General features: G+C 56.9%; 1 protein-coding gene and 3 non-coding genes across 4 annotated transcripts; all 4 read left to right on the top strand.

Annotated features, from left to right (window-relative positions):
- The first annotated feature begins 2,143 nt into the window (after positions 1-2,143).
- Positions 2,144-11,389, top strand: NOP56 (NOP56 ribonucleoprotein). The gene is made up of 12 exons (XM_038399005.2): positions 2,144-2,320; positions 2,681-2,770; positions 3,496-3,610; positions 3,766-3,927; positions 4,113-4,311; positions 4,673-4,860; positions 5,284-5,435; positions 7,571-7,671; positions 8,442-8,590; positions 8,874-8,995; positions 9,195-9,335; positions 10,632-11,389. Exons 1-12 carry the CDS (start codon positions 2,318-2,320, stop codon positions 10,800-10,802), a joined length of 1,593 nt encoding a protein of 530 aa, XP_038254933.1. The 5' UTR covers positions 2,144-2,317; the 3' UTR covers positions 10,803-11,389.
- Positions 4,453-4,588, top strand: LOC119855340. The gene has a single exon (XR_005292841.1). It is a non-coding gene; the product is annotated as a small nucleolar RNA SNORA51 (small nucleolar RNA).
- On the top strand, positions 8,683-8,753 carry LOC119855337. The gene has a single exon (XR_005292839.1). It is a non-coding gene; the product is annotated as a small nucleolar RNA SNORD56 (small nucleolar RNA).
- Positions 9,048-9,116, top strand: LOC119855336. Its single transcript, XR_005292838.1, has one exon. It is a non-coding gene; the product is annotated as a small nucleolar RNA SNORD57 (small nucleolar RNA).
- Positions 11,390-16,144: the final 4,755 nt, after the last annotated feature.

Genomic DNA, 16,144 nt, shown 5'->3' with positions numbered 1-16,144 from the left:
GCTTGGTACACGAGGTTATTCTCTGCTCCACCTGCCTGGGCCCACTGCCAGGGCTGGAATTCCCAGGATCACCTTGGCGCTGTGTGATGCTGGCTGCCCCCCAGCCTTCTGCTAGACTAGCTGATTGGAATGATGTCACAGCTTCGTTAGCTGCTCAGCCTTAACGATGACGTGCAAAAGCGGCAAAAATGGGCATTGGCCTTTCTGGCTGCCTTATGATGTGGATAGAGGGTCTGGGAGCATGTGATTGGTTTACATTAGAAACTCTCAGCCCGTCTCTGGTCTAACAGGATTGTGACATATGCATGTGAAATCTTAAACACCCCCCAGAGGAAGTGACTCCGGTTGGTTGTGTTAACGTGTAATTCAAACACCTGAGGACCACTTGAGAAAATAAAACTTCTGATTCAGCGCCCCTGCGCTGCTAGGTGAGACCCTAGAGCCTGAAATTCACTGGAACCATCAGCAAAACCAGGTTTGACTTTATAAGATCAAAACAATGTAACCCCTAGCCTGTCAGGCTGCCTTAATACAGCAGAAGGGGGGGAAAGCAGAGACCCCCATGCTGCTTTGTGGGTTACCATTAGCTTCCCTGGGACCCTTGTGTGAAGCCTTCGAGGCTGCGTGAGCTGGTATAGTTTTAGCCATTTGCTTCCACGCCTTTGATCCTACAATCGGCCAGTGCTTCAGCTTTGTGACCTACCCTGGCCATCTTCTCAAAAACCTGCCTAGTGCGGCCAGGCGTCCCCATGGAGCTTCTCCGCAGTGGCCTGACCCTGCCTGGGTGCTGTCTTCACCCCAGTGCCTCAACAGCACAGGGGCTCCACCATTGGCAGCTTCCTGCTTTTCAGAGACTGGTTTTAAACTAGGGCTGTCAATTAATTGCAGTTAACTCAGCCATTCACTCAAAACAAATTAACCGCGATTAATAACAGTTCTGATCGCACTGTTAGCATTAATTGTTGCCTTTTCTTGACGATGCCATTCTTTCACAACGTCCAAGAAACACTCTACACGTTTCACCACAATGTCTCTCTTCAATACGCTGATTTCAGAGTAGCAGCCGTGTTAGTCTGTATTCGCAATACGTGTTGCTGTTACCATGCAGCATCAGTCAGGTGTGCTGGGAGTGCTCAAGGATGTCCAGTGCTCACTAGGCAAAGCAACAGCCAGTGCGTTTTTCAGAAGCTCCAACTCTAGTCTTCTCGGTGTGAGGCAGGTCCTGTACTCCCGCTGCAAGGGGCCGGCGGTATGACTGAATAGAAGATGCAATTTGAATAACATCTCTTAGGCCTGTCGTTTACAGCGCTGAGGGGTCTGCAGGCCCGAGCCAGCCCCTTTGCGATAGCCTGGGTTAAGCTGTTGCACTTCAGAAGGTAAGAACGGCCAGCCTGGGTCCGGCCAAAGGTCCAGCCAGCCCTGGGTCCTGTCTGCCGGCCGAGGCCGGGGCCAGGGCCCAGCGGGCGTCAAGAGGACAGGGCATCACCGAGTGCTCCATCCCCTCGCCCGTTCCCAGCTTCTGGCAGCCAGAGGCTCCGGCCACCATCCCTGCCAGCCTGGCTCGTAGCCATTGATGGACCATCCTCCAGGAACGGCTGCGAGGGGCGGCTCGGCTCCCTTCCCACAGGTGCGCGCCCCGGCCCGGCGCCGCCCCTCGGTCCTGCTGAGCGCCCGGGCCGGGGTCGGAGCGTTTCGGCTGCGGGGGCGCGCGGGAGCCTCCCCTGGGGTGGGGGGACCGGCGCCAAGGCGGCTTCGCAGGCTGGGCCGAGGGTGGTGGGGGGCTGGGGGGTTTCATGGGTTCCCCGCCCCTCCCCCTCGCCAGGGGGGGTCCCCGCCCCTCCCCCTCGCCCGGGGGGTCCCCGCCCCTCTCCTGGGGGTCCCCGCCCCTCCCCCTCGCCCGGGGGGTCCCCGCCCCTCGCCCGGGGAGGGTCTGGGGGGTTCGAGCCGCAGGAGTCTCGCCCCGCGCGCAGAAGGGGCGGGGCCCAGGCTGCCGTTACGGTGGGTGGACGCGGCCCCGCGCCTGCGCCCTCAGGCCGAGCCCCGGGAACTCGGCCCCGCGCGCTACAGTGACTGCGCTCCGCGGAGACAGGACCGACCCTGAGGCTCTCGCTACCCCATTGGCGGATGAGGGGAAGGGGCGGATCCTGAGGGCGCTCTCGCTACCCCATTGGCGGATGAGGGGAAGGGGCGGATCCTGAGGGCGCTCTCGCTACCCCATTGGCGGATGAGGGGAAGGAACGGGCTCTGATTGGCGGAGAGCTCAGTTTCCGGTTCCGGCGGCTCTCTCGGCGGCCCTGTGGAGCGAGGGGGCAGCAGGATGGTGAGCGGCCCGCGGAGCCCATCCGAGCCCATCGGCCCCGCGGCGGGTCGGTTCGGGCCCTAGGCCCGGCGGGGGAGGCGGGACTAAGGCTTGGACCGGGGCCGCCGGGAATTCGCTCGCTCGCTCGCGGGGAATCCGAGACCGGAGCGGCCGGGGGCGACGATCGCGGGGAGGCCGGCCGGGGGGGGATGGGATGGATTTGGGGGCGGGGGGGGAGGCCGGCCGGCCGGCCGGCCGGGGGGGGATGGGATGGATTTGGGGGCGGGGGGGGAGGCCGGCTGGCCGGCCGGGGGGGATGGGATGGATTTGGGGGGGGGAGGCTGGCTGGCCGGGCGCGCGCTCTAACTCTCCCTCTCGCAGGTGCTGCTGCACGTGCTGTTCGAGCACGCGGCGGGCTATGCGCTGTTCGCCGTGCGGGAGGTGGAGGAGATCAGCCTGCTGCTGCCCCAGGTGCGGGGCCCTGGCCCCAGGCTGCGCCCCTCTGCCCCGGGGGTGGGGGAATTGTGGGTTATCCTGCTCCCCCGCTCTGTCGCCCTGGGGCGTTGGAGCCGCCTGTCAGTTCTCCCTAAAGCAGGGCCAGCGGGTGCCCACGTGCATGGCGGGGGCCGGCTCTGTCAGCTGAACAGGCCCCGAGAGGCGTCAGGGTCTCCTTGGGGGGCCCCATCCTAGGCTTGTCACTGAGCTTGGGGAACATTTGCTCCCTGAGCTGACCTTGGTTTGTGGCACAATGGGAGGTTCCCCCATCTGTGGGGTGGAGGAGGGTAACCAGCTGAGACGGGCCCTTGCAGGGGGGCAGAGATGCGCTGTCCCATCGCCTCCTGCTGAAGCCCAGGTGCGTGGAGGAGTGTAGCGTGGCGGGTTGCCGGGAGTGGGATTGTCCCATGGCGGTAGGACCCGGACTCTACTAGGAAGGTGGGTGGTTCTGGGCTGCGTGAGAACCCAGCCAATAGGGCCGAGCCTCTGTTCTGTAAGGCAGGCAGGCCGCAATCTCGGCTCCTGCTGAGTGCAGTGATGAACGTCCTAGATCTGTCAATCCACTGAAAGCAGTGATGTCACGCGTCTCTGAGCACTCGGGCGCCTGCTCTTGCGCAGGTCTCCCGCTGCCCAGCCAGGCGGGGTTGGTATCCCAGGTTGCCCTGTGTGATACTTACTCATTTCCCTGTGGCCCATTCCAGGTGGAGGAGAGCATCCTGAACATCGGCAAGTTCCACAGCATCGTCAGACTGGTGGCCTTCTCCCCATTCAAATCCGCCCAGAGTGCCTTGGAGAATGTCAATGCCATCTCAGAAGGTGAGGCTGGGCTGGCGACTGCTGACCTTTGGGCCTGCAATGGCCTTGGAAGCTCGTTGCCCGGCTTCTCTCTCGCTGCTCTGTGTTGCCCCCTTTGCTCCCATTGGTGCCATGTAGCTGCACAGCCCATTAACTTCTCCCTCTTCCTGGGGCAGGGATTCTCCACGAGGACCTCCGGCTGCTCCTGGAGACCAACCTGCCGGCCAAGAAGAAGAAAGCATTGCTGGGAGTCAGTGATGCCAAAATTGGGGCTGCCGTCCAAGAGGAGCTGGGTTACCAGTGCCAGACTGGAGGGGTCGTGGCAGAGCTCACACGAGGTGAGAAGAGACGGGGTACCGTAGTGAGGCATGGAGATGCTAGCAGACCCCCTGCGGGGTGATACACCTGGGTCTGTCCCCCAGTGCCCTGCCTGTGTGTGTGGCTTATCCCTGTTTGCTTTGGAGGTGAGGTGCGGGGATATTAAGGGGGACCCCAGTGCTCACCAGACATTCTGTGTCCGCAGGGATCCGTCTGCACTTCCACACCCTGGTGAAGGGCCTCACTGCCCAGTCGGCCTCAAAGGCACAGCTCGGCCTGGGGCACAGCTACTCACGGGCCAAAGTGAAATTCAACGTCAACAGAGTTGACAACATGATCATCCAGTCCATCAGCCTGCTGGACCAGCTGGACAAGGACATCAACACCTTCTCCATGCGCGTCAGGTGAGGGCTCTCTGAGCAGCATCAACCGCGAGGGGCCGCAGTGACGGCATCGGGAATGTAGCCTGTCTGCAGAGAGCACTTCTGCCCTGGACTGCAAGGCCTGCATGGGGGGTTGAGGGCTAGTATGGAGCCCGTGCATTGTCTCTCCCCGTGCTTACCGCAGGCAGCGTAACTCCCAGCGCTGACTGCACAGGAAGGGGAGGAAGAGCATCTGCCCTGCGTACACCCCAGCCAGGGAGCCTGTGACCTGGGCTGTCTTGTTAGCAGGGAGACACGTCTGCTGCGGGGGAAGGGTGGGCTGGGAGGAGATGGCAGGTCCATCGGCTCCCCTCCCTGACTGCTCCCCTCGGGCCTCCTGCAGAGAGTGGTACGGGTATCACTTCCCAGAGCTCATCAAGATTGTGAGTGACAACTACACCTACTGCCGCCTGGCCAAGTGCATCGGGAACCGCAAGGAGCTGAGCGAGGAGTGTCTGGAGGGGCTGGAGGAGATTGTGATGGACAGCGCCAAGGCCCACGCCATTCTGGACGCCTCTCGTTCATCCATGGGTTAGCGGCACTTCTTGACCATGGTTGGGGGGGCGGGGGGTCTCCACTGCTGGCACCGGAGTCTAGGGCTCATGGGATGGGGGGGGGCAGATCAGTAGTGCTGGCACCGGGGTCTAAGGGCTCATGAATATGTTGCCAATGGCTCTGGTTTGCCGGGGCAGGGGTACAGCTGATCTTGGCTCCCCATATCATCTGACCTGTTCCTTCTTGATTAGGACATAAACTGGCCAGAGGCTGATGTGGGGTGGGGGGGAATTCCCTCCCCACTCCAATAGGCTAGTACTGAGTGCTGTTAACGGGGAGGGTCAGGACTCTGACTTGCTGCTTCTCTAGGGAGTGGCTGTTCCTTGGTTGCAGCCCCTTCTGGGGGTTGCCCTGGCCTAGTGGCAGTTCTTGTAGAGTGCTGACATCTGCTCTCTGCAGGGATGGATATCTCCCCCATTGACCTCATCAACATTGAGAGCTTCTCCAGCCGGGTGATCTCGCTGTCCGAGTACCGCAAGGACCTGCAGGAGTATCTCCGCTCCAAGATGAGCCAGGTGGCTCCCAGTCTCTCTGCCCTCATTGGGGAAGTGGTGAGCATAAACACTGCCAAATTAAATGTAAAAATGTAATAAGAAAAGGCAAAAAGGATTTTGAAGAACAGCTAGCCAAAAACTCAAAAAGGTAATAACAATGTTTAAGTACATCAGAAGCAGGTACCCCGCTAAACAATCAGTGGGGCTCCTGGATGATCGACATACACAAGGAGCACTTAAGGATGATAAAGTCATCGCAGAGAAACAAAATGAATTCTTTGCTTCAGTCTTCATGGCTGAGGATGTTGGGGAGATTCCCAAACCTGAGCTGTCTTTTGTAGGTGACAAATCTGAGGAACTGTCACAGATTGAAGTGTCATTAGAGATGGTTTTGGAATTAATTGAGAAACTTAACAATAACAAGTCACCGGGACCAGATGGCATTCACCCAAGAGCTCTGAAAGAACTCAAATGTGAAATTGCGGAACTATTAACTATGGTTTGTAAGCTGTCCTTTAAATCACCTTCTGTACCCAATGACTGGAAGACAGCTAATGTAACGCCAATATTTAAAAAGGGCTCGAGGTGATACCAGTAAGTCTAACGTCTGTACCGGGCAAATTAGTTGAAACAATCGTAAAGAATAAAATAGTCATTAGACACAGAGAAGGGCATAAATTGTTGGGTAAAAGTCAACATAGTTTCTGTAAAGGGCAATCGTGTCTTACTGATCTATTAGAGTTCTTTGAGGGGGTCAACAAACACGTGAACAAGGGGGATCCCGTGGACATAGTGGACTTAGATTCCAGAAAGCCTTTGACAAGGTCCCTCACCAAAGGCTCTTATGTAAATTTAAGTTGTAATGGGATAAGAGGGAAGATCCTTTCATGGTTTGAGAACTGGTTAAAAGACGGAGCAAAGGATAGGAATAAATGGTCAATTTTCAGAATGGAGAGGGGTAACTAGTGGTGTTCCCCAAGGGTCAGTCCTAGGACCAATCCTATTCAACCTATTCATAAATGATCTGGAGAAAGGGGTAAACAGTGAGGTGGCAAAGTTTGCAGACGATATTAAACTGCTCAAGATAGTTAAGACCAAAGCAGACAGTGAAGAACTTCAAAAAGATCTCACAAAACTAAGTGATTGGGCAACAAAATGGCAAATTAAATGTAATGTGGATAAATGTAAAGTAATGCACATTGGAAAAAATAACCCCAACTATACATACAATATGATGGAGGCTAATTTAGCTACAACTAATCAGGAGAAAGATCTTGGAGTCATCATGGAGAGTTCTCTGAAGACGTCCACGCAGTGTGCAGTGGCAGTCAAAAAAGCAAACCGGATGTTAGGAATCGTTAAAAAAGGGATAGAAAATAAGACTGAGACTATCTTATTGCCCTTATATAAATCCATGGTGCGCCCACAACTTGAATACTGCATACAGATGTGGTCCCCTCATCTCAAAAAAGATATACCGGCATTAGAAAAGGGCAACTAAAATGATTAGGGGTTTGGAACGGGTCCCATATGAGGAGAGATTAGAGGCTAGGACTTTTTTCACACTGGAGAAAGTTAATAAGGAAAAGTTATTGACTTGTTCCCATAAGATAAGAACTAGGGGCCACCAAATGAAATTAATGGGCAGCAGGTTTAAAACAAATAAAAGGAAGTTCTTTTTCACACAGCGCACAGTCAACCTGTGGAACTCCTTGCCTGAGGAGGTTGTGAAGGCTAGGACTATAACAGGGTTTAAAAGAGAACTGGATGAATTCATGGAGGTTAAGTCCATTAATGGCTATTAGCCTGGATGGGTAAGGAATGGTGTCCCTAGCCTCTGTTTGTCCGAGGGTGGAGCTGAATTGCAGGAGAGATCACTTATGTGAGTGCCCTCGGGCTAGGAGCAGGGGTGATCTGTGCTCTCCCAGGCCACAGAAATGATGTTCTGGTGTGAATCTGTCAATCCACTGAGCTCTGTGCTGAGACGCGGTCACTGCTGATCTGTGCCCTGGGGAGCCTACCCATAGTAGCTGAAGGGCCCAAACCGGCCAGCAAGGGCTGGGCCCAGGTGGCACAGAATGCAGCATTGCATGCTGGGCCTGTAGTCTAAGCAGCTGGATTGTAGAGCTGCAGCTGGATTGTAGAGCCTCAGCTCTCTCGCTACCCTGCTCGTCTCCTTTGCATCTCTGCAGGTGGGCGCCCGTCTTATCTCCCACGCCGGCAGCCTGACAAACCTGGCCAAGTACCCAGCCTCAACGGTGCAGATCCTGGGGGCAGAGAAGGCCCTCTTCAGGTACAGCTGCAGGGTGGTCGTGGTGATGGCAGGCTCCTGGGCTGCTGGGCTTGACACGTTGGCCAGACACGGCTGCATGCTTCAGTGATAAACCAGCCCCAGTCTCTGAGCGACCACCGAGGCTTTTCCTTCGCTCTTGCTGAACTGTTTGGTGCCTGGTGCTGGGTCTGTCAGGGGACCCATGCGGCAGGTTAGCTATTCTGATTGATGGGCAGAGTCTGATAGACACTAGTGCCAGCCATGCAGGGCTAGCCAGGATGTGACCAGTACCTGGCCTGGCTGTCACATGTATCTGACTCCTGGGAAGGAGAAGGGCCAGGCAGCTTCTGCTGTGCAGCTGGGATGTTGGGTATTGGTGGACTGTGGCTCCCCCAGGCATCCATATTCAGTTCTGTGCCAGCTGCCTTCTGATCACAGGGAAAGCTGCTCTCCTCACTTCCCGTCGTCTGCCAGTCTGTGTGAGGAGGAGCATGACAACTTCTGGCTCTTAGCATTTGGCATAGCTAGTGCGTTAGCTGCAGTTCTGCTTCTCTGGGGGTGCAGGAAGGAGCAGAGCTGGGTGGCCGGGGAGGGCTGGCCTTCAGACCCGCAGTACAGCGGCAGCCACCTAGGTGTGTTCAACCCCCTGAGGGCTGGGCTGCTGCATTGTACCAGGCCAAGCAGGTCGGATTGGGTTGGCAGTGTCTGGCCAGAGGCCACTCTGAGTGGTCGGTCGCCAGCCCAGCAGGGTCAGGGCTCCAGAGCGACCTTCACTCCCATACTTGTTCCAGGGCCTTGAAGACTCGTGGCAACACCCCGAAGTACGGGCTGATATTCCACTCCACCTTCATCGGGCGAGCGGCTACCCGCAACAAGGGGCGCATCTCCCGCTACCTGGCCAACAAGTGCACCATCGCCTCCAGGATAGACTGCTTCTCAGGTGCCACTTTCACCCGAGCCCCGGCTGGGGGAGGGGCCTGCCTGGCCGAGCTGGAGGCCAGTGGAGTGTCAGTCACGCAAACCCAGCGGCTTCTGCAATGATGGGAATATTTTTCGTCAACAGCATTTCACGTAGTGAATGGTGACACCTGTTTTCTGAGCAAAGCCGGCTCTAGGGCTGGGAAACGGGGGGCTGCCAGCTGGGTGGCAGGGGCTGGGGGTTGATGGGGAGTGGGCTTTGCTGTAGCTAGCAGCCTGTCATTCACACTGCCCCCCCTCTGCAGATGTCCCGACGAGCGTCTTTGGTGACAAGCTCCGGGAGCAGGTAGAGGAGCGCCTGGCCTTCTACGAGACAGGAGAGCCTCCCCGCAAGAATCTTGATGTCATGAAGGAGGCCATGGTGGAGGTGAGGGGGCTGGGAGTGGGTCTGCAGTGCTGCAGGACTCCTGGGCGGGTGCCAGATGTGATGTGAAATCTCCTGCCTGACCATCTGCTGGAGGCAAAAACTGATTTAATGAGGCTGATCTGACACCTGGGGAGCGGGGAGCCCGTCACCATGGTCTGTATTGCCAGTGCTGATGGAGCCTCCATTGCCCTTTTGCCAGGCTACTGAGGTGGCCGCTGAAATCAAGAAGAAAGAGAAGAAAAAGAAGAAGCGGGAGAAGAAGCGGCTGGAAGCCTTGGCAGTGGCAGCAGCTGCTGAGGAAACAGAGAACTCTGTGCTAGAGACAACCATGGAGGTAGAGGTAAAGAACCGGGAATCTGCCCTAGGGTCTAGGCTGGCTGCAGAGGCCCTCACTGATGGGGAGGAGGGGGGCTGAAAGGGCAGGGCAGGCCTGGACCTGGCATTTCCATCACGACTTGTGTGGTGCAGACAGGTCCTGTCCAGAGGGAGAGGAGGGGGCTCGGGTGGTGAGTGCGGGGCATGTCCACCACCTGCCTAGGGAGCTCGGAATGATGCAGGTTCCTGACTCCTCATTTCTGCTCCTGTGTACATCAGCAAAAGGCAGTGGATGGGGACAGAGGCAGCTGGCTCTGGGAATTGCTGAGCCGGTGCAAGTGGGGCCACTGAGTGTCTCAGTTGGCCTGCAGCTCAGACAGATGCTCTGCGCCCCCATGACACTCTGAGCAATGCCTCCGACTGCACTGACCTGGTTACATGCTCCTTGCCTGCATGCTTTAATCCGTGCAATGGCTAACCGGTCAGTGGGTGTAATGATCCTCCAGAGCATTCAGCTCTTGGTGGAATATAGCTCCTACATCTTGGAGTTTATTGTTCCCAGCTGCCTGCAGACTCGGATTGATGTCACTGGTAGGGACGAGAGAGAATGCAGCTGGAGCCCCAGTGGGCTAGCAGAGCCTGCTTATGGGTCCGTGTCCTGCCTCCACAGGGAATGTGCACATCTTCCTCCAATAACTGAAGCTCTTGGAGGTCCCAAATCATCCCCTACAGCCAGGATGTCCCCATGCTGCCACTGCAGGCCAGTGCTTTGGGCTATCCTGTGATTGAATGGCAGGAGCAGTGTGGGAGTAGCCACTGTCTGCCAAGTTTCAGATCCTCCTAGATGACTGGCTTTGGATGAAATACCAAATTGCAGAGTTGCCCTCAAGCAAGGCAGCGGGGGTCCTGAACTGGCAGGGAGTGAGGAGAAATCAAAGGGAACAGTGGGCTGGGACCACCAGACCTTGCTCAGCCTCCCTGATGTGTGACCGCTCTCCTGGGGCTGGGTGAAATGGGCTGGTCCTAGTCCTGGCCAGCCTCCACAAGTGGCCCCTTGGGTGGAGCTCTCCTCTCAGCTGCTGCTGTCCATGTTGGTCTGTGGCTCTAAGGGGACTTGCTTGGGGATCTGGCCTAGCAAACCATGTGTCCACGCAACAGAGGCATCAGCCTTTCCAGAAGGTTGCACTCTAGTCCAGGTATGGCCTGAGCTGCTCCACAGGGCCCTCCAGTACCAGCAGGGCATAGGCCTGTGAGTACAGGCCGTGCTCCGCTACACCCCAGGGGGGTTCAAAGGGCCCCTCTAACCCCCACTCTGCTTCAGGAAAACAACACAGAGCCCAAGAAGAAGAAGAAGAAGAAGCAGGAGACCTCACTGGAGGAGAATGGGCTGGCAGAAGAGCCCTTGCCCAAGAAGCAAAAGAAACTGGCCCAGGAGGAGCCCCCCCAGCCAGACAAGAAGAAGAAAAAGAAAAAGGTCAAAGAGGAGGATTAAGCAGGGTGGGAGGTTACCAGGTCTTGCTTGCGGGACAGCCGGGGGACCTGCGCTACAGCAGTACAGACTGACCAGCACCCGCAGGCAGTGGCAGGACACTTGCCTTTCCCAGCTGTATAAACCTGTTGCTGCTTGTCCAGCATTTCGAGGCAGCTGTGTGGAAGAATGTACCCAGCCCGGAGCAGCCCGCATTAAATGCGTGTTGGTATCTGGTGTCTCATGTGAGTCTCGGCAGAACTAGTGCCGTGGGCTCGCCTCGCTCTGGCAGAGGCTCGATTTGCAGCACGTGGGGCTGTGCCTAGCCACTGGTTTAACCTGGCCGAGGCTGCTCATCTGCTGCCTTCCCTCCATGCTGCAGCCTGCAGCTGTGTCCAGAGGGCAGCCGAGTGCTGGGCCGTGGGGGAGCCCTGCACTGCAGGTGGAAGGGATGGCTGGGCCAGCGACGAGTGCTTGTATTTCTGATATCGCTTGAGCTCCGTCCTCTGCTCAGGGTGTTACTGCGGAAGCAGAGGGAGTGGAACCACCGCCTGGCCCTACCTGTGACTGAAACAAACTTCCAGTAACAATAAACGTCTCAAGCTTTTCAAGCCTCTTCTCTGTTTATTTTTAAGAGCAAGACTTCCCTTTGTTGTAACACTCGGCTCAGCCCAGCCTCTGGCTTCTATCTCTGCAGGTTTGCAGCTGCCCTGAGCCAGAGGAAGACAGTTGCTCAAGGCCAGAGGGCTTCATCTTCTTGGGTAAAGATTTAAAATAGGGCAGGTTGTGTCCAGTTGTGAGACCCTCCTTCAGGCTACAGTGCTGAGCCCTTGTCATGGGCAGGACCCCAGCAATGGTGTGCATTGTGAAGCTGGGTGTGTGTGTACGCCTACGCTAACCCTTGTGTGCTCTTCCTGTGGTGACTGGTCAATTCACCTAGTCCTGGCTCTGTTGCCTCCCTGTGCTAGATTACCCAACGGGGCCTTTACAACCCTTGTCCTAAAACCCAAGCAAGGGGGAGAGGATAAAACCTCCCTAGGATTGGGGCGGGGATTCAAAGATGACCAGAAGCTGGAACTGATTAGTTCAGTTTTGCCCATGTTTGAGTTAACAGCAGAGACAGGTCCCTTGGTTTAACTCTTCAATTCTCCTCCCCATGGCCCCAGTGCTGCTTTCTCTCATCCCGAGCCAGGAGGGCAGAAGACTAGACCTGCTTTCTCCCTCGCAGGGAGGATGAGCAGGTGTTAATGGCTCTTGCACCCAGTTTGAGCTGTAGACAATTTCAAGATGGCTTTGAGGTTGGAGATGTGCTAAAGCACAGGCAGGGGTTTCCTGTGTTGTTTTCCCCAACATCTGGGTTCTAGCCATGGCTGCCTGGAACACCCCCTGAAATGGTGGAGTTGATCAGAAGTGGCCTCCACCAGTTGCTGTGTTACAGACAAATGCCATGGGGGGGTGGCCAGGTTTTCAAACACCTTTATCCCCTGCAGTTGCTGGGGTCTCTGTCCCTGGTTGCACCTCAGTCTCTACCTGTCCCCCAGAACAGTCTAGTCACCTGAGAACCAATCTGAGCATAACTAAAACAGCTGGGTTCAGTAGCAGTGTAGCCAAGTACCATTTAATACTGTGAAAACAGGAGCCCAGACTGGCTGAGCTCATGGGCCCTTTTAGCCTTACCTGCCGCCAGGCATTCATCTTATAGCCACTCTCATGCCTGCTGGTTTCCCATCTGAATCTATCCCCAGCTTGGGCCTATGTCATATGTGATCAGAGCTGACTGTGTAACTGCTGCTGTTCAGGTCACTACCACTCAAAGAGGGATGAAGGGGTGGTTTTTTTGGGGTGGGGAAGGGGGGAAATCAGACAGCACTTGAGGCTCTGGGGCCACACATATCATGCTTGTTTCAATTTGTAGCTTTGAGCCAGGCCTGGTGAGGCTTTGACAAAATGCAGAGCAGATGTTACAACCAGTGCTGATGAGAGCCCCTGGCCAGCTGCCTGAGCTCTGCTCCCCCCAGGGATTTAGTTGGGGTTGGTCCTGCTTTGAGCAGGGGGTTGGACTAGAACCTCTTGAGATCCCTTCCAACCCTGATATTCTATGCCCAGTTGGCTCAGGGGCAAGGTAAGAGCCCTGGGTTGGGTCAGAGCAAGGAGGGGGCTGACTCTCCCTCCTGCTGAGAGAGGGGCCCCTGCAGGCATAGAATGCTTTCCTCGAGCTGGGGGGCAGGTGTAGGCCACTGAGTCCACGCCAGCAAGGGTGGCAGCTTTCCCTCCGTCCCTGGCACTACTGGAGTGACCCTTTTACAACGAGCAGCCTGGGGCATGATGTCCCCATGCAGCTGGGCCTCTGCGAAAGCAGGAAGTGGAGGGTGTACTGGTTTTAAGCCCCTCCCCCCCAGGGGCACAGGAGCTGGGCATACAGCCCCCTCTATCTCCCCACATCTGGCAGCTAGTATCTGCTCTGGCTCCACCACAGGGTTAGGTGCAGGGAGGACCACAGCTAAGATCAAACAGTGCCCCCTCCTGGCAGAAACCCACTGCAAAAGATGTGGCCAGGAGGCTGCTTTATTGTGCACAACAGAGACAGGCCTGTGTGTGGGGATGCTCCCTCTTGAAGGCAATAAATTACCAGGCAGCTGGAGTCAAAGCAGTGAGGATTTGCAAGCAGGAGCCCAGGAGGAACAGTAGCCTCTGCAGGGCCTAGTCAGCCAGGGCTGCTATCACAGCCTGGGTGAAGTCAATGGATGTGGCGTATCCACCCATGTCTGCGGTGCGCACCTGCAAAAAGAGAGGTGGGGCCCGTTAGCATGGCACAGACAGGTACATTGCAGGAGCCCTCTGTGAATTCTGCACCGTTCGCCTCTGCAGTGAGCCCTGCCCTGGGGCCAGGCCTTTCAAAACAGGAAACCCTGACGGCCAGGCTAAAAGGCACCAAAGAGCCCCAGCTAGCTCCAAGGCCTTTCCCCCACACTGGTGGCTGCTAGGAGAAGGCTGCAGCTCCGGGCTGTTCCTTGATCAGTTTAGAAATAGCCCCTTAGCCTGTCAGCGGCCTGCCCAGCTGCAAAACCATTCCCAGCAGCAGCGGGCTGGGCCAAGGCTAGGCCACCAGGGCTGAGCCACTACTGCCCCTGCCAGACAGTTTAATAAAAAGCCCTATTGAGGAGGGGAAAGGGCCAGTGCAGCATGAAGGCTCAGCATCAGAGCCTGGCTCACAGCTGCTGTAGGACACTGCCTGCAGGGGAAGAACGCAACCTATTAATGACACTCTCAGAGGAGACTAAATGGGCAGGACCTGCAAACACCTGTGAGGACAGCCATGAGCCCAGCAGCCCAAGAGTGAATAGGAACGAGCAGAGAAACACGATTAAGCTGGGCCCATGCAGGTAAACCCAGCGCCTCTGACTCCTCCACCCGCTATGGAAACCAGGATCCCCCCCCCCCCCCCACAGGCAAGTGTTCAGTTTGGCATTTACAAACACCTGCTTGCCAGTTGCCATGCTAATCCCTGCCCCCGGCAGACACCATCTCTCCTCCCTTCCCATCACACACCAATTCTCAGCTTCTAGCCCTTGCCCCTCCCCACCATCAAGCATTTAAACCTCACCCCACTCTCAGGCACTCTAGAAACAGGAGCAAAGAAATGTGACATACTTGTGAGCTGCATCTCCCAAGCGCCATGGTAGAGAGCAAGGACATGGTCATTCCTTGCTCCAGGGGCAGGGGAGCGCAGGGAGAGACTGGGAGACGTTGGCTAGAGAAATCCAAGATCTAGATCCAGCTTTAATAACACCTCGTCTACACTGGCACCGCTACAGCACTTCAGAGTAGATACGACCTAGGCCTGCAGGAGGGGTTCTCCCAGCAGCCTCGGTACAACCCCTCCCTGCAAGGCAGTCACTAGGCAGATGGGGGAGTTTTCCCGGTGAGTGCGTGCTGGCTACACCCTGGCTTAGGTCAGTGTAACTGCCTCGGGCAGGGAGCGTGGATTTCACATGCCCCTGAGCAATGTAGTCACACCGACCACACCAGGCCTGGGTGCTCACTGACCCGGGAAGGGGACCCCACGCTTGGGGCAGGGAGATGAAGTACCCCCACGGGAGAAGACTGGGATTGGATGAAGGGGAGAGTTGAGGAGTAACTCTTCCTGCCCATGGGCACACGAAGAGACAAGTCTCATTGCTGGAGACTGGAAACCAGACTGGACAGAAGCCCACTGGCCCTGGGAGGATGCGCAGGCAGGCCTAGGGGTGTGCCAGTCTCTGCTCACTCAACCTTATGCTACCTCACCCCATCTATGGGCACCAGCTTGGTGGCTGAGCTGCCCCCCGAGGACCTGCAAGGAGGGGTGGGTACGAACACTTTCAAATTGTAGCAAGATCAGTTCCAGCGACTCGGCAATTCCCCCCCCTGCTGCCCCACCTGCACTGCCCCAGCTCTGTAGCAGGGGAAGTGCGGGTCTTGGCAGGCGGATGTCCACCTTCACCAGGCTAAATAAAGGAACGGAGAGGAGGGGATCCCAGCAGCTAGGCCCAGGTGGGCAGTGGCTTGTGCAGCTGGTGGCCCCTGCTTTGACTGACAGGAGCTCTGCCCTCCCCAGTGTCTGCACAGGCTCATCTTGCCCCCCCTCCCCATGCAAAGCTGTTGAGTGGGCAGCAGACAGAAACACCAGGCTCCTGCTGCAAGCAGGCCCAGCGCAGAGGACACCTGGGTCCCTCTGGCTGATGCAGCCTCTGCTGCTGGCCTCACACTCCTGGACCTGGGGCAGACTGTGGTGGGGGTGCTGGGCCTCTCTCCTGCTCCTGCCTCTTCTCTCCTCACTGCTGCTGCCACTGCTGTCCACCCAAATCCACCCTTGGCTCACTGCCATGCCCTCTTGCCCTACCTAGACCCAGGCTGAGTGCTGCTGGGGCTCATTTTCCTAGCCTGGTGTATACCTCTCTTCCCAGCCCTCCGCTGGCTCCTCTGGCACATCAAGGCTCTTCCCTGCCTGTCCCCAGCTGACTTCTCATAACAGCTCCTGCCGCCAGTCAGCCCATGATCTCAGCCTCCATCACACGGGGCTTCATTTTCAAAGGAGCCCCGGCCTGCTTTCTCTTCTGCTGCCCTCACCTTTAGGAGGTTCCCCATAATCTCCTTATCCTCCTCCCAGTCTCTCCTTCAATGGGACACCAACAAAAGAAATCCCATGACACGGGTTAGGCTGCTGGGGCGCTGATACCTCTGCCTGCCTGTCAATACTATCACTCTGGTTCCTTGTATTCCCCACCTACCTGGTCTTAGATGGGCAGGAGCCATCTTTTTGTTCTGTGTACAGCACCAGGCACCCTGGGGTCCTGGTCTGTGAGTGGGTTTAGGTGCCTGTCACA

The sequence above is a fragment of the Dermochelys coriacea genome, chromosome 4 (genome assembly GCF_009764565.3).
Source record: "Dermochelys coriacea isolate rDerCor1 chromosome 4, rDerCor1.pri.v4, whole genome shotgun sequence".
In the NCBI taxonomy this organism is placed as follows: Eukaryota; Metazoa; Chordata; order Testudines; family Dermochelyidae; genus Dermochelys; species Dermochelys coriacea.
This window is presented reverse-complemented; position numbering and strand designations above follow the sequence as displayed.